The sequence below is a fragment of the Colias philodice genome, chromosome 9 (assembly GCF_061535455.1).
Source record: "Colias philodice isolate Cphi_HAF_F1 chromosome 9, ilColPhil1 Martin Lab GWU primary, whole genome shotgun sequence".
Lineage (NCBI taxonomy): Eukaryota > Metazoa > Arthropoda > Insecta > Lepidoptera > Pieridae > Colias > Colias philodice.
In genome coordinates, this window is record NC_143094.1 from 532,398 (window position 1) to 556,177 (window position 23,780).

Genomic DNA, 23,780 nt, shown 5'->3' on the forward strand with positions numbered 1-23,780 from the left:
TGACGTCCCGGATGTTCTCCCTCTCGCTCGCTCCGCTCGCCGCTGACGTCACGGTTCTTCTCCCTCTCGCTCGCTCCGCTGGCCGCTGACGTCACGGTTGTCGCCCTCTCGCTCACTCCGCAGGCCGCTGACGTCACGGATGTCGCCCTCTCGCTCACTCCGCAGGCCGCTGACGTCACGGTTCTTCTCCCTCTCGCTCGCTCCGCTGGCCGCTGACGTCACGGTTGTCGCCCTCTCGCTCACTCCGCAGGCCGCTGACGTCACGGATCTTCTCCCTCTCGCTCGCTCCGCTGGCCGCTGACGTCACGGTTGTCGCCTTCTCGCTCACTCCGCAGGCCGCTGACGTCACGGATCTTCTCCCTCTCGCTCGCTCCGCTGGCCGCTGACGTCACGGTTGTCGCCCTCTCGCTCACTCCGCAGGCCGCTGACGTCACGGATCTTCTCCCTCTCGCTCGCTCCGCTGGCCGCTGACGTCACGGTTGTCGCCTTCTCGCTCACTCCGCAGGCCGATGACGTCACGGTTGTCTCCCTCTCGCTCGCTCCGCAGGCCGCTGACGTCACGGTTCTTCTCCCTCTCGCTCGCTCTGCTGGCCGATGACGTCCCGGTTGCTTCTCTCTCGCTCCCTCCGATGGCTGCTGTCGTCCCGGCTGCTCTCCCTCTCGCTCCCTCCAATGGCCGCTGACGTCACCACCTGGTCTCCAATATCCGGCTCGAAGGACCAAATGTTATGTACCACCAGCAATGTAGTACACACTAGCCAGAGTCGGAAATAAAACACACAAAAACGCTCTGACCGTATATTTGCGGAGGATGCGGAACTACAGTACCATTTTGCTTATATCTAATTACAAAAGAATAACATAAGCGCGATTTAAAAACACGGCTTCTACAACTAGCGTCATCTATTATCGAATGATGGAACTAAACAATACTAAAACTTATACTATTAAACCAACGGTTTAGACAATCGTTTAGTTGATATTTAGTCATGGTGTTACTTTTGTTGTGTTATTTTGATTAGATAATCTAATTTTTAATTTGAAAATTAAAAAGTTATTGTACAGAGTTGATGTACTGGACGCAATGGCAAGAATGTCGCAGATATTTTTTAATGTCTGCATTTGATTAATTTATTTGTTTATTACTCAAATGCAGAGATTCAAAAAATATATGCGAGATATTCGTAATAGCATAATTTCATCATGTATATAAATGTATGACCAATATAAGAATAGTCGAATAGTATATTGTATGTTCGTGTTATTGCTCTTGGGAATATATATTTCGGTTACCTGTTGATGCTGCGGGTCGTGCGGCAGGCGCAGCAGCGCGCGCAGCGCCAGCTCGGCGTTGGCGCGCACGAGCGTGTTCTTCTCCTTGGTGCCGTTGACGAGCGCGGGCAGCAGCGCGCGCAGCAGGTCGGCCGGCCCGCCCGCCGGCCCGCCGCCCGCCGGCCCGTCAGCCCGCAGAGCGCCGCCCAGCGACGCCGCCGCGCGCGCCATCAGCTGCTTCACCTCGTTGCTATTGTGGTTCATGCTCTACGAGATATTAGATAAATTAAAATGAAATGTAATAAATAAATAAATATACTTATTAGTCCAATAATTGATACATAAGTCACCTTAAAGACCGTATTAAGACACAGAGGATTTTTAAATTAACATGAATTACTGATGTATACAAAAACAACGAAAAACTTAATTTGTATATTGAAGCACGCATGTTTGTGAAAGGATGTTTGTGTGAGTGTGTGATGTTTTTGTATAAGTGTGCGTCATTTCATTTTTTATCAATTGAAAAGTAAATTCACTTTCCAAGGAGGCTATTTTTAGATAAATTTACTGTCAATACTCAAGCCAAATAAACTCACCCTAACAAATTGTGACATAATGTTCTGTGGAATGGGTCTGTCCTGGTCGAGGAGGTACTTCATGAGGTAGCCCATGCCGCGGATGCCGTTGCAGGCGATGGGCGTCTTGTCGCTGGCGAGGTAGCCGAGCAGCGCCTTCTCGACCTTCTCCTCGAAGTGGTCGCGGTAGACGGCGGCGGGCGTCTCCTTGAGCGCGACGAAGAGCGCGCACGAGCGGCCGTGCTGCAGCAGCCAGTCGTCTGGTGCGGCGTGCGGGCTGGGCGCGGCGTGCAGCACGTGGTGCAGCAGCGCGGCGTCGCGGTGCGCGGGCGGCAGGCAGTGCAGCAGCGCGCCCAGGCAGCCGCCCACGGCGCCGCGCGGCGGGTCGTCGGGGTGCGCCAGCAGCGCCGGGCTTGTGAGTGTGCTCAGCACGCTCAGGGCCAACTGTTCGGACATCTTTTCTCCACCACCTGCAATTAAAATTGGATTAATAACTAAAACGTAATTAAATTGTTACGGAATAAAACTTCATGTAAGTACTTGCACGTAAAAAAAATGTTAGGAAAAAAATTCAATTCAAAAATTGCTAAAAAAACGATGTAGTTAATACTTTTTTCTTGTTTTGATTTTTAATCTTGAATGTTTTTATTACACGGCGTGTAAAAGTTTGCAAAAAAATACATAAATATGTTTATCTGTCTGAATTAACATCGCTTAAAACGTTTAAAACTATCGATATATTCGTGTCGCCCTACGCTTCGAGATGGGACATGACTGACCGGTGATGACGCTGCGCAGCGCCTGCAGCATGGTCTCGCGCACGGCGGGCTCGTCGGCCGCCTTGACGCCGTTGTGCATCTCGACGAAGAGCGGGTCGGCGCGCGTGTGGATCAGCACGAGCTGCGCCAGCGCGGCGCCCGCGCGGAGCCGCACGGCGCGCGAGCCGTCGTGCAGCGCCTTCAGGAACGTCGTCTGCAGCTGCGGCAGGAACTGCTTCAGCATCACGCCCACCTAGCGACAACGACGGTTTATTATTTCAAGCATTCACAATAATCGTGTACTTTTACACAACCTAAAACAAAAAAATGAAATACATATTTGTAAAAAGTTGAATTAAATGATTAAGTTAATTTTTACTTATATCTACATCCAGAAGGTTCGGAATCAACTGCATGTTATTATGCTAATAGTAAAAAAAAAATGCTTTCCGCATTATAACCAGTTTTGTAGACCAATAAAAAAAATATTAGTATGTAAACTGTAATCACATGATAGGAATGATGAACTTATTTTTTTTTTTACTATAAATTTATGCACATTTTTCTCTGATTGTGGAAATATGAACTCACCTTAGCCAATAATAGTGCAAGTGTTTCTAGCACAGCCGCTTTGACACTAGAATTGAATCTGTCTCCCAGGATCCTGATGAGTGGACCCGTGATGTGCACCACCGAGGGCTGGAGCGCCTGCGCCGATGTGAGCTTGATCACTTCTCCCAACATGAGAGCGGCGTTCTCTTTGTCTTCAGGCAATCCATTTAGTATGGCTTCACGGAATAGTGGTAGGATTGGTGCGATACCCTAAACATGAAAAATAATGATTTATGATTTTTTTCCTTAGCGTCACGCTTAAAATGGAAAAAACAATTATTTGTAATAAAACACACAATTACTATTTATTTTATTTCTAACAGATTCCATGATAATGTTAAAAGGATACACTATGTGAAAATGGATAGCAAAGTAAGTAAACAAAGTATGGCCTATATGTAGGTATCCTTTTATCTTTCCATCTTGAAATTCATTGAATGAATGAATGAATGAATGAATGAATGAAAATACTTTATTTGCACCAAAACAAGGAAACAATATGAAAAAAAAACACATACAAACAAACACGTATAAAAAGGCGGCCTTATCGCTAATGCAGCGATCTACTTCATTCGTACTGTAGAGTATGCGTACCTTGGGCAGGCAGAAGCCGGGCAGCAGGTCGCCCTTGAGGTCGGCGGCGGCGTAGCGCACGGCCTGGCGCACGTCGGCCACGTGCGCGAGCTGGCGCTCGGCGTCCAGCGTGCGCGTGAGCGCGGCCAGCGCCTCCCACGCCGTCTGCAGCACGTCGCGCTCGCGCTCGGCGAACAGCAGCAGCAGGCCGCGCAGCAGCACGCCCACGTGCGGCGCCAGCTCGGCGCGCGTGTGCGTCACGAACGCGCACAGCAGCGCCGCGCCCGCGCGCCGCGCCTCGCCCGACTGGCTGCGCACGCACTCCAGCAGCGTGTCGATTATGCTGCACACGATACAATATTAATTGTTACATAATACTCAGAAAAAAAATTAATGTTACATTATAATTATATGTTCTTTGTTCCCACTGTGATTCATTCAACTTTTACAAAGAAGGTACATGTTATTTTATTTTAAATTAATTAATCAATAATTTATGAACATAATCAGAAGCTAATATTTTAAAATCAAAGTGGAACTTATGAAGAGAGTGCACATTTATTTTGATATACATATTTGAAATTTTTATACAAGTGATAAATATTAAAATCAGCACATTAGAATGTTGATTGTTTTATACATGTGCCATTGTGCCACATAGAAAAATAAAGCTAAAAAATAACAATTGAATACATTCCCATTAAAAGTGATTTAGTAACAACACATTTCATTGAACTATACTTTCGTTTTAAAATGCGTTTATAATGTACGTGTACAACTCACCATCGCACGCCCGCATCGTCCGTAACGGGCAGCAGCGCGTCCCTGCAGTAGTCCAGCTCGCGGGCCTCGTGCGGGCTGCCCCGCGCCGCCCGCAGCGCGGCCAGCAGCGCGGGCAGCACGCGCGGCAGGTGGCGGGCCAGCGCGTTGCCGGCCGCCGCCGCCAGCGCGGACAGCGCGCGCGTGTCCACTGTCGCGCCCGCACCGGTCCCCGTCAGCACGGGCACGAGGTACGGTAACACGGCGCGAGATTTGATCGCCATTATCTGCACACACATATAATACTTATTGATGTAGATTCTTGTTTTACTATACGATTCAACTAAGAATAGGATCAACTCAGTGCCATTTTGTGAAAGAAATTTAAAACCGTTATTGAAATGCAAAAAAAGATTTTTGAGTGAATCGTATTTTCAAATAACATTTGACTATGAACATGTTAGCGATATACCTGTTGGAGACCACCCAACGTGCGGGCAAATAGCAACAAATTTTTAAAGTGTTTTTTCACAATTTTTTAGTTCTTACCTGCCGCAGCCCGTCCAGCGTGGCGTCCGCGACGGCCGGGTCGGGGTGGTGCAGCGCGTCCAGCATGGGCGGCAGGATGTCGTCCAGCGCCTTGTTGCCGATGGTCGCGTGCAGGCTGTCGAACGTGCGGGCGGCCGCCATGCGCACTTCCGGCAGCTCGTCGCACAGCGCCGTGCGGACTGTCGGCACCTGGACGGGAAAAAAAGCCAAAAAATAAGCAAAAACATTTTTTGGACACAAAAAATATTCGTAAAAAATCCCACTATTTATACTTAAAAAATAATAATCTGCTGAATGTAATTTTAATTAAATTTATCTGTGTGAAAAAATAACAAAAATCTGGACTTCTGTAGAAGCTGCAACGAACTTGCAAGATTGAACCATGACTCAATCTCAAACGAACTGCTATGACAATTATGCTCAATTTAATTGATACCCTGTTTGGTTATGGGCTGATCATTAAAAGGAAAAAATAAATAGATAAATTATGAAGAACTCTTACCAATCCATCAGCAAAACTAAGAACAGCATCTCTAGATGTAGAAGCCAGGATCTCTCCCAAACCGATGCACACTCCTTGGCGCTGGTCGGCGCGGTCTGAACGTAGACCACGCTCTAGGATTGGAACTATTTCAGGTAACACGCGCTCTCCTAGCTGTGAGGAAAAACAGTCATTGATATAGTAAATAATTAGTATTGATACTTCACTAAATTAAAAAAAAGTCATTTAATAAAGCAAATATAAAATATTTCACTCTGAATAGTGACCTAACTTATAAAAGTTTTTTTTTTTATAATTTGTTGAAACTATTTAACAATAAGAAACATGAAACAGCTTAATTACATACAAACAACATTTCGAATTACCTTTTTTTTTTTAATTAAAAACTAAATTATAAAATTCCTATTGAAAAGTATATCTAGAATGAGCACTCACCTTTCTGACCAAATCACCAAGTGTCCTGGCAGCGACCTGCCGTTTGTCGTAGCTGGTAGAAGCCAAGCAGCCCAGTAATAAACTGAACAGCGTTGGTAAAATCTCGCGCAGCGTCTTTGGTGTATTTGTTACTACCACCTAGAAAGATAGGTAAAATTATTGCTATAATCAGGCAAACCAAGAAATATTTATCAATATAATAATTAGGAACGAAACGAATAACAATGGTGAATTTATAAACAATAATGTTCATAGAGGGCAAGTCGGTGACATTTTTTGTAAAAAATTCTACACAAGTTGTTCATAGCACAATGAATCAATGACCTTTTAATAAAAGACTGCCTATAAAAACTCAATATTTACCTTCCACACGTGCAGAGCAGCCTGTCTGACCATGAGCGCCACATCACTCCTGCCCATATACAACCCAGCCAATACTCTATTCCTCCTATCTGGTCCCAGGGCATTAATAATAGCCTTGTGCGACTGCTCCGTACCGAAATTGTCATCTTCTGACGCTGTTTCCGTGCTCATTTTACCGGACACTCCAGAAATACGGTATAGCAGGTCACCCAGAAGTTGGACCGAACTGTATCGGATTCTCCAATTGTCGTCGAAAAGTCCGTTTTCAAGTTCTGGTAATAGTAAAGTGATGGCAGATTCTGCGTATAAGTTGACAATTCTTTGTCCTGCCTTCAGGGCGGTTTCTCGCACGTATTCATTTTCATCTGCAAGGGCTTTGAGTATGGGGTTGATGATCTGGCCGATGTAGGGGGTGAACTCGTCGGTGAAGGCGCCCGGCATGTAGATGAACATCATGATGTAACCGTCCTTTACGTGTGGTGCTATGTCTGTGCGCTCGGCTGTCGCTATAATATCTGTAAGAGATGGTCAATGTGCAATATTAACATGACATTTCTCTTCATTATAAATAATAAATATAGTTAAGCAATTTAAGTGTAAGATATCTGCAGTGATAATAGTTTCAACAATAAAAGTACATTATTATTTATAAAGTAAATTAATACTTTAAATTAAATTCATCTACCACTTGAAAGTAGACGTAAAATACACGATTAATTACATGTTTGTCTTTACGTACGGGTATATTTTCTTTTAAGTGAAATGTGTGTATTCATGTACTTTATAAGAACATAGAAATAAATATAAACCTATCAAGAGGCCAAACACAAAAACAATTGGATTTTTTGGTCCTTCGAGTTCGAATTGTCTATATCTAATATAATCGAGAGTATGAGAATGTAGGTCAATTTGGTCTCATACCAGGCATGATCTTATGCAGCTTGTGCACTCCCAGGCCGGCGACCACCTCGGAGAGCCCCTGCGCGGCGCCCGAGCGGTCCACGCTGCTGGACTCCGACGTGAGCGTGTGCATCAGCCACGGCAGCAGCTCCTCGAAGCTGCTCTCGCCCATGCCCTTCACCATCGCGCCCAGTGCTCGCGCGGATACTGAACGAACCTGTGGATTTATTAAAGAACATTTTTAAATAAAGGTTGTTAGCTTAGTTGATAAAAATTGTGATAACGTTACAACTATGTTCAAATAAAAGTGAAATAAATACGGTAAAATTTGCAAGCATTTGCATAAAGAGTATGCTGGGATAGAAAACGATTTCTCATGCAGTTTTTAAAATATCTGCTCACTTTTATTATAAGCTGGAAGTTTGGAGTTTCTTGCCGATTCTTCTCCATAGATACTGCTTTCCGAATCGGTGGTAAATGTTAAAAATACTATGTAATGACGATTCGAAAGTGCTACTAAATAGTAGTCTAATTGAATAAATGAATGTTTGAGTTTTGAGTTTGAGCTAACTAATGTAAGTAACCAATATGTCCAGACATTATGATGTCAATTGACATGCTTTAAAGTGTGATATGGTCATGGTAATACCGTCACGTCATGGAGTAAGGCGACGATATGGAATCTTTGAATCTTTCAAAAGCAGTTTCACTTCTGACCATATGCTCGGCACACGATTATTTGTGAATTAAACCTTTATAAATTAGCTAGATAGTTTTAAACCATTGAGTGTAAAATGAATTACGAATCTCACCTCCGGCACAGGATCCAGTAGCGAGCTCTTCAACCCTGGTATGATATTCGGCAGGTACGGCATCAGATCCTTCTGGTCAGTCAGCGAGTACATATTGCCAATGATCTGGGCAGCCATCTTTCTGGTCTCCGTGCTTCTGTCGAGGAAGGCTCGCTGCACCACCGGCATGATCAGCGCCAGGGATGGAGCGTCGATGAAGTGCACGAACTTCGTGTCCAATAGTGTTTGGAGGCACGCGGATGTTTTGTTTGAGGGGTCTTGTAGCGCTTGGAGTAGTACTGGCACGATTGCTGTTGGGAGAAATACGTGTTATCGCTAGTTGATATACAGTAGATAATAAATAATTAGTGTAGTTTTTACCGCTTAAGTTTTTTAATACTTTACATAGGACAAAGTAACGTTACTTCTACATATTAAATGCATAGACTTGAGTATGTAAAGAAAGTGAGTTGCTTTTTATAGAAATGACTTATCCCTACACTCCATATGACAGGATCTTTACACACTACTTTCAAAATCAGCATTTGAGGATATTTAACATTAACTTTACCTATATCTGAAGTTTTCTGTCACAATTTGGAATACAATTTACAGCAAATAACAAACTACGCCTACATATAACCTCAAGAAACTAAAAGCACATTCATCACACATACCTTGAATCTCCGGGTTCCGTATAACGGAGCCGATAACTTTGAGCGCCTCCGCGGCCGCGTGCTGCACACGCATGTGCGAGTCGCTCAACACCTCGATCAGTTTGGGCACGATGGACGGGAGGCAGGAGGATAGCTGTTTTGGGGCGCAGTACGCCATTGCACCGAGCAGTTCAATGGATCCTGAATAGGGATACAACTATAAGGCTCAAATTTTAACCTAGAATATCAGTGCCTAGCAAATATGGATTTTTGCATGGAAAAAAAAGGTCAAGGGCGAGTTGGAGACACAATACTTTGGATACGTACAAATAAGATAAGGTAAAGAGCAACTGTAAAGAAAAATGGTCATCCATCAAATTTTTGACCATGCCAACAGTTATGAGTATGATTTAGCAAATAGGTTATTATCCGATAGGGAACAAACGGAATTGAAGGTTTTATTTCATTTTAAAGACAGCATAGCTTCTAGCTTCATAGCTTCTTTTCTTTTTAATGAAGGTTTCGCTGATGATGTTTGAACAGCAGCAGCGCGGCAGTCGGCACACACTCACCAGCCTTGGTGCGCCAGTTGTCGTCGTGCAGCGCCTGCAGCAGCGCGGGCAGCACCAGCTTGACGCCGTGCGCGGACAGCTTGCTCATGATCAGCTTGGCCGTGTCGTCGGCCGCCGCGCGCACGTACTGCGAGCTGTCGCCGAAGCAGAGCAGCAGGTGCGGCAGCACGTGCACGATGTACGGCTCGAACAGCCGCCCCAGCTTGTAGCACAGCATCTCGAAGCCGAACAGCGCGCCTGGAGGATCAGTTAACATTTAATTAGGATGTTTACTAACTAATTTTTGTACAACGTGACATATGTTAAAATAAGATCCGGCTCGAAGGACCAATAGATTAGAACAAAATATTAAGAAAGAAAAAAGCCAAAAATATGATCATATAGCCAAGTTTTTATTGTGTTATCTACAACAATAAGAACTTACCCTCTCGGTACTTGAAATTCTTCTTCTCTTGTATAGCTTCAGTGAGTTTTCCCATAACGTCGAGTTGTTTCAGCGACAAAATTCCCAATCCTTTTATAATACCAGCTATACCATACGCGGCGCCCTGAAATGAATAAAAACAGATGATTAAGTTATTATCTAGCTCGACATATATTCTTAAAATTGTTAGAAAAAAAAAATAATTTCACATAATATTTGTTAAAATTGATATATTACTCACTTTCCTGTCACCATATTTCTCAGCGGTCAGCAGCTGTTTCATAAGCTTGTTCATGATTGCGGGTATTTCACCCTCCAACGCTGGTGACGTCACCAAGTGCGGAAGACAATTGCTCACTGCTTCTTGTACCTATAGAGGAATGTAAGAAATAATAATTTGAAATATAATGCAACTTTTAGAACAATTGAATAGTCAACAAAGAGCCAACAATAACGTGAGTGGCAATGATCATCTACATATTCGTTTATCTTCTGAAAACACTACACTATAATTGTAATCGCTATAAGTGATGTTTAATATATTTTCTAAATTATAAGCCATGACTGACCTGTTGACTAGGCGTAGATAGTGCAGAGACGAGCCTCAACGTGATGGGCTTGACCCTCGCGTCCGTGGGCTCCAAGTGCCTCGCCAGCGACCCCACGAGCAGCACCACACTTTGCCGCACATCATCATATCCTCCAGACTTGGGCGCGTTATCCAGGAACTTCTCGAACACGGGTAACTGCGTGCTTATAGTTTCCTTTCCATGTAGTTCCACCACGGCCATTGCAGCGTTGAGCATGTCAGAGCGGACCGTTTCGTTTCTATCCCCGAGGGATTTTTGGACAAAGAAGCTCATGGCTTCGGAGACCACGTCGGCGCGGAGGCAGGGGGCGAGCGCTCGCAGGGCGAGGGCCACGCCGCGCCGGCTGCCCCAGTTGTCCACTGCCGCTTCTGTCTCGTGCCCGAATTGGTCCAGTTTCGCCGGGATTAACTATTGGATGGAATAAGTAAGATTTGAATTTTGATCAATAAGTTGTATAGATAGTTTTTGATTTTCCTAAAGGAAAATCCTTTCCTAGGGTGGTGGTGGATAAACTAATAGACTGTATGGCATAGACAATAGATTCCGCTGATATTGTTTTTAACGATTTTCTTAAATCTGCTGATCTATAAATAGTTATTTGCCAACACGTTCGTCGCTTGCAGCTCGTGGCAGTGGAAGACACTCACGGGCAGCTTGTCGTCGTACACGTGGTGCAGGCGCTGCAGCAGCTCCGCGGCAGCAGCATCAGGACGGGCGGCGCGCGGCACCAGAGCAGCTAGTGCTGCAGCTGCTGCTCGCTGCACCGGCTCCGACGGGTGCTGGATCTCGTGCAGCAGCACGCTCATCATCTCCAGCTCTCCGTGCTGCACCAGCGTGTCCGCCGCCGGCAAGCGGTCCCACAGCTCCTCCGCTAGCTTCCTGCGAAATGAACAAAGTTTCTAGTATACAGAACATCATTCAAGAACCGGCTTCGTGAAATAAGACGGTGCAAGAAAGAAAGAGAAATTAAATTGACTTTCCAATTATTACCAAAAGAGTGGAAAAAAAAAATGGAAAATTAAACATACTTGTTATCTTCGGAGATGTCAAATGTGGCAATATACAGTCTCTTGGTGAGTTCAAGTGCAAAATCTTCATCTTCGAAGAATGACGGTAAGCGGTCAGACACGCAACCCAAAGCGCGTAATCCCGCATCACGAACCACCTATACAACAATTATCAGTCAAATAATAAATCAGAAATTTACATCATATTACTACTAACAGAAATGAAATGCAACACAAAACACTACACTTAAAAACAGATTTATTTCGACAAAAACACAATTAATAGACGTTATACATCACCTCAGCGGGGCTCTGCAGAGCAGCAAGCAGGCAAGTGACGTCATCCCGTGAGAGCGGCGCACGCGCAGCGCACTGTGCTGTCTCTAGTAGTGCCACCGTGCATGCTGCCGCCACGCGACCGCTGCTCGACCCTGTGGCAAATACATTGGATTATATAGGACTCGAAGGACTAATTGTTTAAGTTTGGTAGAAAGAAGTAACGAATAACAAATTGAAAAACGAAATATATTTTTAAAAACACACACACGTAGTTACGATAAATGCGAAAGTAACTCTGTCTGTCTGTCTGTTACTCAATCACGCCAAAACTACTGAACCAATTTGCATGAAATTTGGTATGGAGATATTTTGATACCCGAGAAAGGACATAGGCCACCTTTTATTGCGAAATATGTATCACGAGCGAAGCCGGGGCGGACCTCTAATAATATTATAAATGCGAAAGTGTGTTTATTCGTATTAATGTGACATGGCCATGGGTAACTTTTGACAACGGTGAAACGACTCATACTAATGCGAATTTAACATCAGGGGAATCCGCGGGCAAAGAAAAATATATGAATATTGTTTTCAATAAAAATGATGATGATGATATTGTTCATGAAATTAATAATAATTCCATTATTCCAGGGCCCTGGTGAATGCGCCCAACGACCGGGCGAGTTTATACGTTCGCTAGCTATGCAGATACTGAGCCATTCTGCGCACGCGAGGCCTGTGGATAGAGAGCATAGCGTACGGGATGTGGGTGGGAATAGGTGGGTGGTTTACTTTAATCAGTCGTAAAAATTTCCAATTTTAGGAAGATTAGAAAAATGATTTTAACAATAGTTAGGGAAATTTCGATTGACAGAAAAATTACGATAAGGCAGGAAAAATTTCTATAAGTCAGGAAAATTTCCATAAGTCGGGAAAATTTCTATAAGCTGGAAAATTTCCATAAGAAAGGAAAATGTCTATACACCAGAAAAATTTCTATAAACAAGGAAAATTTCTATACGTTAGGAAAATTTCCATGTCAGGAAAATTTCTATACGTCAGGAAAATTTCTATAAGCCAGGGAAATTTCTATACGTCAGGAAAATTTCTGTCAGGAAAATTTCCACAAGTCGGGAAAATTTCTATAGTTTTTCGTGAGTATATATTTTTTCGTGAGGAAAATTTCTCTTTGCCGCAAAAATGTTTATAATCCAGCAAAATTTCTATGATCTGGAAAATTTCCATAAGTCCGGAAAATTTCTATACGTCAGGAAAATTTCTATACGTCAGGAAAATTTCTATACGCCAGGAAAATTTCTATACGTGAGGAAAATTTCTCTTTGCCGCAATAATGTTTATAATCCAGGAAAATTTCTATACGTCAGGAAAATTTCCATAAGAAAGGAAAATTGAAGACAGGAAAATTGCTATACGTCAGGAAAATTTCTATACGCCAGGAAAATTTCCACAAGTCGGGAAAATTTCTATAGTTTTTCGTGAGTATATATTTTTTCGTGAGGAAAATTTCTCTGCCGCAAAAATGTTTATAATCCAGGAAAATTTCTATTAGCTGGAAAATTTCCATAAGTCCGGAAAATTTCTATACGTCAGGAAAATTTCTATACGTCAGGAAAATTTCTATACGCCAGGAAAATTTCTATACGTGAGGAAAATTTCTCTTTGCCGCAAAAATGTTTATAATCCAGGAAAATTTCTATACGTCAGGAAAATTTCCATAAGAAAGGAAAATTGAAGACAGGAAAACTGCTATACGTCAGGAAAATTTCTATACGCCAGGAAAATTTCCATAAGGAAAATTGAAGGCAGGAAAATTTCAATACGTCAGGAAAATTTCTATAAGCCAGGAAAATTTCTATATGTCGGGAAAATTTCCACCAGTCGGGAAATTTTCTATAAGCTGGAAAATTTCCATAAGTCCGGAAAATTTCTATACGTCCGGAAAATTTCTATACGTGAGGAAAATTTCTCTTTGCCGCAAAAATGTTTATAATCCAGGAAAATTTCTATGAGCTGGAAAATTTCCATAAGTCCGGAAAATTTCTATACGCCAGGAAAATTTCTATACGTGAGGAAAATTTCTCTTTGCCGCAAAAATGTTTATAATCCAGGAAAATTTCTATACGTCAGGAAAATTTCCATAAGAAAGGAAAATTGAAGACAGAAAAATTGCTATACGTCAGGAAAATTTCTATACGCCAGGAAAATTTCCATAAGAAAGGAAAATTGAAGGCAGGAAAATTTCTATACGTCAGGAAAATTTTTATAAGCCAGGGAAATTTCTATACGTCAGGAAAATTTCCACAAGTCGGGAAATTTTCTATAAGCTGGAAAATTTCCATAAGTCCGGAAAATTTCTATACGTCCGGAAAATTTATATATGCCAGGAAAATTTATAAAGATAAGGAAAAATTGTATAAGTCAGGAAAATGTTTATAAGCCAGGAAAATTTCTATACGCCAGGAAAATTTCTATACGTCAGGAAAATTTCTATAAACAAGGAAATTTTCTATAAGTCAGGAAAATTTCTATATGTTAGGAAAATTTATATAGATAAGGAAAATTTGTATAAGTCAGGAATATGTTTATAAGCCAGGAAAATTTATATACGCCAGGAAAATTACCATAAGAAAGGAAAATTTAAGACAGGAAACTTTCCATAAGTCCGGAAAATTTCTATACGTCAGGAAAATTTCTATACGTCGGGAAAATTTCTTTAAGCTAGAAAAATTTCTATAAGTCAGGAAAATTTCTATATGTTAGGAACATTTGTATAAGTCAGGAAAATGTTTATAAGCCAGGAAAATTTATATACGCCAGGAAAATTACCATAAGAAAGGAAAATTAAAACAGGAAAATTTCTATACGTCAGGAAAATTTCTATATGCGGGTTTTCCTTTGAAAACGCGGGCGAAGCCGCGGGCGGAAATCTAGTCTATATTATAATAAAAATGAATCGCAAGTTAGGGCACAAGGAAGGTTCTTATGGAGAGGAAACACTAAAAATGGGCATTAGGTCAGAACAACTTCTACCGGAGCTGCAATTTTTTTCTTATGCTATAGGATAGCATTGCTTGATTTTAGACATTAAAATTCACCCTACATATTACCTTTCATATTGTTATTTATCCTAAGAAATCAAATATTCAAAATTCACAATTTTTTCATGTATCATAATCTACTCACCAATAAGATCAATGAGTAGCCTGAACATCTGGTCAATAGGGAACAGCGTGGGGTACAGCATGTCCTGGGCGGCGTCACCATCGCTGGTGGTGTCCCCACGCAGCGCCGCGTGCTGGGTGATCACCGAGAGACCGTTCACCACCATCGCCTCGTTCGTGCGAGCTGCTGTGCAGGTTAGACCTGGAAAATGTTGAATTATTTTACATTTAATACGACTATAAAAGTTTCACCTTGAATTTTGTTTTAATGAAGGTATTTTGAAACTTGTGTAAAATTATAAGCTTTTCAGATGCTCTCCTGTTGGTTATCCAAAATTTTATTGTAAACATTATAAAGCTCTTTTGTTGGTTGTCTAATATTCTAGAACTTTTTAATCTCTTCTGTCGGCTATTCAAAATTCTAGAGGTTTTCTAAAGCTCTTTTGTAGCATAAAAAATATTCTAGAGCTTTTCTGAAGCTCTTTGTGGCTTGTGCCAAATTTTTTATCTCTAGTTAACCAACCTTTCTGCAGTAGCGGGAATACGTAGCAGAAGCCGGGCGCGGTAAAGTGTGCGGTCTTATGCGAAGCGCCGTCCGCCTTGGCACCCGTCGCCTCGCTCACCATGTTGATCGTGCGGGCTGTTGCTTTGTCCAGGTCTTCTTCTTCCCAGCTCGGGTCTAGGTCGCATTGCGGCTTGTGTAATCTGTGTAATAGATAGTATGGTAGTCGATAGTTATTATTCTCTTTAACTTTTAGTAATTACGGATATATGAGAAAAAGGAGGAGAAAGATTCTACAAATTTTAAGTCGCGGACGAAATCACTGGCAAAAGTATTTCTACAGCTTATTTGTATATGTGAAACACTGTCAAGTATCATTAAAGTTCAATGATGTGATTTTTGCATGAAACAGTAACACACACCATCTTTGTAAACTTTCATGTTTACAATACAAGTAGAAAAGTAGAAATTATGTTAAGAGAACAAATGACATGATTAAAAAGAGCAACTATGGAGTTTCTTGCCGGTTTTTCTCTATAGATACTGCTTTCCAAATCGGCGGTAAATGTTAAAAATATGTAATGACGTTTCAAAAGTGCTTCTAGAAGAAGACTAATTGAATAAGTTTGAGTTTGAAATGCATAACGTTACCTGATAGTAACCCTCGCGACGTGATCGCCCAACGCAGCATGCTGCGGCAGTAACGCAGGGCGCAACGCAAGCAGCGCGTGCACGAGGCGCGGCGCGGCGAGCGGCGAGCGCAGCGCGTCCAGCAGCGCCGCCACCGCGCGCCGCGCGCCCGCACGCACCGCCTGAGCTGACCCAGCTTGCACCGCGCTGGCCAGCCGCACCGCCGATACCACGCGCGTGTTCAACTGCATGGAAAACATGTATGAGTCAAAAATTGTATCCTAGTGATAGAACTAGCGAGTATTATAGGAAACTAGCTTCCGCTAAACCTGCAGCTTCACCTTTTCCGACTGTTTTATACTATGTACTGAATTCTAATGAATCAAGTAAGTAATGTAATGAGTGCTAACATAAATGATAAGTCAGCACACTGTCAAAAAATGTACATTAAAAAATTCTTTAGAAATGACAAATTTATTGGATAAGAACTTTTGACACGTGATTATTATTTGCACGTACTTTTAAATTAAAAAAATACATTATTTTAGTATACAAAACCATAGAACCAAGGCTAGTTAAATTAAATGCATATAAATAAACACTTACCGCAGTAAGTCTCTCTCTAATCGCCGCCTCCTTCGCCATCTGCACCTTAATAGCCTCCTTCTGCTTAGCGCTGAGCGGCACCTGAGAGACGAGATCTGAATTATGCACTAACATCGCCACCCTCCACGTGTCACAAGGCAAAGGGCCGGCGCAGATATGGCGCAACTCAGTACAGCACATTTTTCATTGTCAAACTATTATCGACATTATCCTCATTAAAATAATATTCGAAATCAAATAACAGCAATTTATTCCCGAGGAGCATTGATATGTCGCTGCGCTTATGAATATAATTTTAATAAGAACAATGTCGATAATAGTTTGCCAATGAATTATGCTCTGCGCTGCGCTTTGGCATATCTGCGCCGGTCCAAAGTCAAAGTCAAGTCGAACGGTACCTCCTTCACTTTGCCCTCTTTGCGCTTCTTTTCTTCAATCTCCCGACGTAATTGTAACTCTTCGAGCTGTTCCTTGTAACTGTACGCTTTGCTTTCGCGTTTTAGGTTCATCTCTTTGCTGTCTTCATTACTGCAATGTAAAGAGTCATTGAATTATTTTTTAGATGTTTTATGCATTAACCATAAACAATAAAACAATCATACGTAAAATTGTCCAAAACGGAAATTTTTCCACGCGTGTATTAGACAATTTTCTAATGAGCTATACGAGCGACTTTGAACATTATTGCGACAAAATAATGTCCTCATTTCAATTAATGTTTTATATAACACAGCTTAGACATTCTTTCTAATGACAGTCTGTCTGTATCCAGTTGTTTATTGTACGTAAATTATTTTACGAATTAAATAAGAACATTAATTAAGGCAAATTGTCTTGTTTGTTTATATCTTTCGCAAAAAAGTTATTCTGAATTTCTTTAAGTACATAAATTACCAAAAAAAAAATCTTTTCACATACCCGGGCACCACGCTCTTATCGTACAGGTCAGTCGGCGGCGTGAGGTACGTGAAGTATTCATCCCTTGTGACTCTCAGCAGCGCGGGGTCAGCGAGCGTGGTCAGCGCCGCTGATAACGCCGCGCTGGCCAACGCTGGGCCACACCAGGATAGTGTGGACACCACGTTTGACATCGTCTGTAATGTGGCCATGGATTAGTGAAGAGTTGGGACTAGGGAGTAGATAGCTCCTACGCAAGAAAATTTATTCAAATGGTGCTGAGTTATTTGAAATTAAATGAAGAAAATAATCTGATATGTATGGAATATTAGAAGTGCAGAAGAATTTCGACTTAGAGCGGCCGTACACGGGCGGCTCGAGCAGTTAACGGCTGAGCGACGTACACAGACTGCTCGAGCGGTCGGTCGTTACATCTCGAGCTGTCGCTACAAACCGCGCACTGCGCAGTTGACGGCTTGAAGCGGTCGCGACGGCTCGAGCAGTCCGTGTCCGTGTACGGCAGTGAATGAATGTCCATAGTTTACCGCGGTCGCAGGTTCAAGCCGTCGGTCTCAACTGCTTGAAGCGGTCCGTGTACGGCCGCCCTTAGACATTACTTTTGTAATAAATATACTAACAATAAAAAGATGTAATAACACCTAAATCAACTCGTCTAAGTAACAAATTCACAAAAAAATGCTTAAAAATTAAAAACTCCCACCAACCTCAGTAGGCACATATCCATTGATGTACGTGTTCTTCAAGTTATTTGAATAAACAGCAACTAATTTCCTGGGCTCCAATTTCATGTAGCCCACGAGTTTGATCCAGGCGCGTTTGCTGAGCGCCGCCGCGAGCGGCTGGTGGCAACTCGGCAACGCGTCTATTGCCAGCTTCTCGGCGTCTTCGGACGGGTATCCTGGAAATCATACGAAAGATTTTTTCACACCGATTTGGATGAAACTTTACAGAAATATAGGTTATGAATCAGAATAACACATAAGCTTATATTTGATATTGCACGCGGGTTCATACGCGGGTGTAACGGCGCGACACAGCTAATATTTACATTTTAATGATTTATTTAACAATACAAAAATTCGAATTTCTTTAGCTGAATCAACAAAAACATTATATTTTTAATATGTATTCAAGTGATAAAAAGAAAAATAAATGATATTAAAATAATTGAAGGCAAAGAAAAAAATTCTCATAAAATATATTTTTCATCACTCACCTCTATATGAACACAAAGATTGAACACAGTCCAGTATCATCTTTCCCGTAACTTCTCCCTTCTCCTCCGGCGGCGTCTTCTCTTTCACATTGAATATCTTGCCCTCCTCGAGCACTTCATTCAATTTTAGCACTAAATATCTGGCCATTAAAGCTCTGTCTTCCGAAGCAAGCAGTTCCTTCACCTCTTGTAAGGCCACTGTACGAACTGCCTTCACAGGCGACAACAGGACGTGTATAAAAGCCCTGTAGACTGGGGAATTCCTATCGCTGGCAACAATTTGGTAGTTTTCCAACACTGTTCTGCATAGCAACACCACCTGTATTAGGACTATAAAGGGGTAAATGTTATAGTGCTACCTTAGAGCAAGATTTTATCAATAATATTTCTGTGGGTATTAAAATTTGTAGATGCATTACAAATTAATAGAACTAAGGATATAGAAATCTTGTGTATTTAATAGACATTTTTGAATTATGTTTGTACTTATAGCTACAAGTTTATCAATGTTTTCAATATATTATGTGAATTTATATTCATTTTCAGTCCAGGAATTATACTATAGTGCAATGCCTTTTGTTCTTTAAACATGTTTAGAACAGGCAATTATTTAGTTTGCGTGTGTGTGCGTATGCGTATGCGTGCGTACACATGCGCACCTACGTGTGCGTGTGTACGTGTGCGTGCGTACGTACGGGTACGTGCGTACGTGTGCGAGCTTACATTTGCGTGTGTGTATTCATGTGCGTATAAAATAAGTGTGTGCGTGTACATTTTCATATATAAAATGTATAAGCATGTGTTACCGTCGTCATGTGCAGCGGCCAGCAGTCTGTCATGCAGCAGCACGTGCTTGTCGGGGTGCACGAGCGCGTGCCACACGGCGCCGCGGGAAGGCAGTTCGCGCGCCGTGTCCAACTTCACCAGCGTCACCATTGCGCACACGCCCTCGCTCACTATTTGGTGCTGCGGATTTTTATTCATGTGTTATTTTTTTAGACATTTGAAGTTATTATTCAAAAGAATGATAGTTACTAAGCTATTTTAAAATACATAATTATAAATACGTATTGTTTTCTTCTTTACACATAGACGTCTATAAATAAAAAAAAGAGCGTGTGTGCCGAGCACACGTTTCAGAAATGAAACTTTTTTTGGCAAGATTCAAACATACCAATATCATCGCCTTACTCCATGACGCGACCTTGAAATTTTACTCTCAACGCACCTAAAGAAATTGTACTTCAAAAATCATTATTTTGCTAAAGTGCTGTCTTGTCGTCAAAATAACAATATAATTATAAGCGCACACCCCCAAAACGGATATTTTCTAGTCATCAAAATAACAATAGAATTAAGAACACACCCCCAAAAACAGATCATTTTTTCACGCAAAAGAAAGCACATGTCACCTGTAACGGCTGCTGCAGCGCTTTCTCGACCGCCGCAAGCAGCGAGGGCCGCAGCTGGTCCGCGTGCTGTGGGGCCGCGCCGCCGCGCACCACCAGCCGCGACACCAGCGACGCGTACGCGATGCGCACCGCTTGGCTCGTGTTCTTGCTTGATAGGTTCTTCTGCAATGTTTTGCGGGTTAAGTAAAATATTCTTTGATAGTACATTCAATGTACTCATTTTTTTCTGTTCAGACTTGGATAAAAAAAAGTAAATATGTTGGGGTTAAAAGTTTATGTAATTCATACTTTTGGAAGAGATCTAATATTATCTAATTTATCTTTTTTATCATTTACTAGCTGTGCTTCGCGGTTTCACTCGCATTGCTCCGCTCCTGTTGGTGTGAGCGTGATGATTGCCTATAGCCTTCCTTGATAAATGGGCTATCTAACACCGAAAGAATTTTTCAAATCGTATTAGTAGTTCCTGAGATTAGCACGTTCAAACAAACTAAATCTTCAGCTTTATAATATTAGTATAGAACTATAGATTAGTATAGATAACTCGAGAGCGGCTGAACGGATGTTTATGATTATTTCACCACTTCCTTGCTGTGTACACACCTTGTATATGTCGAGCGCGGCGGGCGGCAGCGGCTCCTTGCGGCGCATCGCCCAGCGCAGCAGCGCGTCCAGCGCCGCGCAGAGCGTGCGCTCGTGCGACTCTGCGTCCACCACGCGCGCCACCTGTGTTGCCGCTTCCTCGAATACCGCCCCGTACTCCTCCGCGCTCACGGCCACCTCGCTTAGCGTGCCCACCGCCTAAAAAACATTTCATTATAAAAAAAAACATATTTCCTTACATAAAATCATGATAGAAAAATCTTTTATTTCCATTCTATAATGTTTATAATTATTATATTATAGGAACAATAACTAAACACATACATTAAGCACGGCAATCTTGTCTTCACTGGATGTGAGCTTGCCACTCGCTCCATGATACTCTGCAAACGCTGCTTTGAGCAGCGTGATCGCAGGCTCGCGTCCCGAGCAGCGCCCCGCTACCAGCTCCAGCGCGCGCACACACGCCTCGCGCGTCCACGCGTCACGCGAGTGCGTATTCACTGTGAAATTAAGACTTTGTCAATAAACTCACCAATGATTTCAAGCAAATTATCAAGCTTTACAGTACATAATAAATAGTACAAATTGAAATAATGCATTTTCTATAAATTCGCATTGCAACATTTTCATCATTGCATTGCAAAAAAGTGAAATGTTGAGTGCACACTAGTGGATTTTTAATGCAAATAGCGGATTACAAGAAACAGATTAACAAAAATAATCAGGTTGATTATAACATCCTAATGCCATTTGCCATAGTCTTAATTATTATGTTATAAAAATGGACATTTACTTGTATAATAAAAAAAACACGTGTGGCACTCGGGGACTGCCGCGGTAAAGCTATTGCATACTATGCCTTCAAGAAACACCTCCGCGACCGTTGGAGTGGTGAGCGTGAGGTTTTTCGTTACTAAATTTCTGGATTCGGTCCCCGCGCTCAAGGCTCGCGATAGAAGCTATGCAATAGCTTAATAATGGATTCATAATTTAATTACAGCTTAAAGCATATTACTTCACATTACGTACCTATTAAACTTTTCCCTATATCAACTGCCAAATCGTCTAACTGTATATTTATATTATCAACAACTTCCCCCACTGCCTCTATGATGGTCTCCGGGCTCCGCAACATGGCTTTGTGCAACGCTGGCAGGAGAGTGTCTTGGACGTCACTGAGTTGCAGCAGGTGCAAGAGATCTGAACAACTACGTATGAAGTTTGGATTTGGGCGGATTTTTACACTGATGAGACTCTTTGTAAAACTTTCCAACATTTTTGCCTGTAATGAAAAATAAATAATAATATATAAAAGTAAATCTACTTAACAATCAACAAAAAAATCTGTTTACTTGATCCATAATGATTATTAAATTCAAATCTGTCTTTGAAAAGATCTTAAGCAAGAAAACATTCATACCTTATGCTTTATAATTAAATCTTCCTTTCCTATTTGTTTTGTGTGTCTACATAATGCTGAAAATGAGACACATATCTGTGGTCCCGAGTCAGGGGCTTGTGATAAAAGTACTTCAATCCATTTTTCTAATTTTTCTACACCAATGCTACTCCATGCCGTGTGTAACTGAAATTAACAGATTTGTATGAACATAAGAAAACTTCCTCTCAACAAATATAAACTACTTAATAGCCTAGTTGGATTTTAATAGATATGCATCAAACCAAAACAAAAAGAATTGGCAAATATTGGTTTCTAAGTATAAAGAAACATAATCCTTTCTTTTTTCTTGGAAATAAAGATAACAAATATATTTACCAAGGAAAATGCATTTTCATTCTTCCTTTTGTCACCATATGCAGTAACAACAGCAAGTAAATTAGCCTGGCACATTACAAGAGGAGTAAAATCCACACCATCGTCTGCACTTTTTAAGCCATTTTCCACTAAAACTGTTGACCATCGTAGAGCGTATAATCCACTCTGGCTTATATTTTTACTAAAAAATTTAATATCATAGTCATTATTTTTTATCTTGGCTAGTTTTAATCTACAGTAGCAGTAGAACACAGCAGTTGAAAATTACTGGTAAAATTTCTTGAAAGTGCTTTAAGATATAAAATAAATTCAAGACAATCATACAGAGGTACATGATGAGTTTAAGAACTTTGTCTATGTAATTATTAAGATATTTAAAAAACAGCATAAATACTTACGATGTGGCTGTATTCCTTAATTGTTCCGAAATTTCTACTAAAACTGGTACAAAATTCTTAAACGTCCATTCCCTATGGTTTGTAGCGAGATAAGCTAATAATCCTTTGACATATGATTGAGATGTAGAGTCTCTATATCGATGTAGTGTCAAAGTTAACACTCGACATACGAAACGCACTGCAGGCTCCGTAATTCCTGCAAAAAATAAGGAACAATAATTATAGGTTATTTAATTGTTAGTTAAAAATTCATAAGAAATATACAATTTCAGTCATTTATTGCATTTGTATTTTGAAGTTTACAGTTTTCTTTAAACATGGCTAGCCCAATTTAGTTATTTACTTTCATAATTTTAAAAACTTTAATAGAATTGCAGAGGATCAATAAATCGAGCCTCTGTTTTGTAATGTTCCAAACAACTTTTTTACTAAGTTTATTCACACAAAATTTATACCGATAAATAATATTTTTAAAACCCTATACCTGGTGTGGAGAGAACATCCTGAATCTCTTCAATTACTTCACGCCGCTCCTTCAGACTGGAAGTCTGAATTCTAAATGGAACATCCTTCAATTTTTTTAAAACCTGTAAATAATAGTAATCATGAGACACCGGATAAAGCACATTTAGCCCGAGATTTTATTTAGGTACTCTAAATACCTCTGTATCTGCCATATTTTACAAGCATTCAGAATTAATTTCATAAAAAAGCACACGTCTTGGAAAATCATACATGAAAAAGAATTTGACAGATCATTGACAATTCGTACTGATCGTAATTGATCTAGATACTCCATAGATCTAAATAAAAATGTAGTTACAAAAAAAAAATGTATATAACAAGCGTAAATATCTCATGGGTGGGTTAAAATCGAATTTAAATGAAATCGTGATATATATATAAACTCAAG

At 41.2% G+C, this 23,780-nt stretch overlaps 1 protein-coding gene across 2 annotated transcripts in view; it reads right to left on the reverse strand.

The window, feature by feature from the left end:
• The window catches only part of l(3)80Fj (lethal (3) 80Fj), a 30,463-nt gene extending 6,835 nt beyond the window's left edge, over positions 1-23,628 (reverse strand). Inside the window, exons 1-38 of one of the 2 annotated variants that reach the window (XM_089698794.1) lie at positions 23,530-23,628; positions 23,352-23,454; positions 22,868-23,063; positions 22,470-22,650; positions 22,113-22,277; positions 21,722-21,974; positions 21,014-21,192; positions 20,690-20,887; positions 20,087-20,248; positions 19,481-19,640; positions 18,675-19,004; positions 18,163-18,356; positions 17,459-17,634; positions 16,939-17,068; positions 16,541-16,621; positions 15,956-16,179; positions 15,326-15,507; positions 14,825-15,004; positions 11,642-11,772; positions 11,363-11,499; positions 10,982-11,213; positions 10,314-10,742; positions 9,986-10,114; positions 9,745-9,868; positions 9,321-9,557; positions 8,770-8,949; positions 8,114-8,403; positions 7,323-7,518; positions 6,402-6,916; positions 6,039-6,176; positions 5,604-5,756; positions 5,102-5,290; positions 4,577-4,839; positions 3,815-4,136; positions 3,200-3,430; positions 2,630-2,861; positions 1,872-2,320; positions 1,294-1,539 (exon numbers count right to left, since the gene is read on the reverse strand). In XM_089698794.1, the coding sequence (XP_089554920.1) occupies positions 1,294-1,539; positions 1,872-2,320; positions 2,630-2,861; positions 3,200-3,430; positions 3,815-4,136; positions 4,577-4,839; positions 5,102-5,290; positions 5,604-5,756; positions 6,039-6,176; positions 6,402-6,916; positions 7,323-7,518; positions 8,114-8,403; positions 8,770-8,949; positions 9,321-9,557; positions 9,745-9,868; positions 9,986-10,114; positions 10,314-10,742; positions 10,982-11,213; positions 11,363-11,499; positions 11,642-11,772; positions 14,825-15,004; positions 15,326-15,507; positions 15,956-16,179; positions 16,541-16,621; positions 16,939-17,068; positions 17,459-17,634; positions 18,163-18,356; positions 18,675-19,004; positions 19,481-19,640; positions 20,087-20,248; positions 20,690-20,887; positions 21,014-21,192; positions 21,722-21,974; positions 22,113-22,277; positions 22,470-22,650; positions 22,868-23,063; positions 23,352-23,454; positions 23,530-23,544 (7,932 nt within the window). In that variant the 5' untranslated portion in view covers positions 23,545-23,628. Of the gene's footprint in view, positions 1-1,293; positions 1,540-1,871; positions 2,321-2,629; positions 2,862-3,199; positions 3,431-3,814; positions 4,137-4,576; positions 4,840-5,101; positions 5,291-5,603; positions 5,757-6,038; positions 6,177-6,401; positions 6,917-7,322; positions 7,519-8,113; positions 8,404-8,769; positions 8,950-9,320; positions 9,558-9,744; positions 9,869-9,985; positions 10,115-10,313; positions 10,743-10,981; positions 11,214-11,362; positions 11,500-11,641; positions 11,773-14,824; positions 15,005-15,325; positions 15,508-15,955; positions 16,180-16,540; positions 16,622-16,938; positions 17,069-17,458; positions 17,635-18,162; positions 18,357-18,674; positions 19,005-19,480; positions 19,641-20,086; positions 20,249-20,689; positions 20,888-21,013; positions 21,193-21,721; positions 21,975-22,112; positions 22,278-22,469; positions 22,651-22,867; positions 23,064-23,351; positions 23,455-23,529 lie in introns of those variants that run through there. The other variant, XM_089698796.1, reaches the window with a different exon arrangement.
• Between the last annotated feature and the right edge of the window lie 152 nt (positions 23,629-23,780).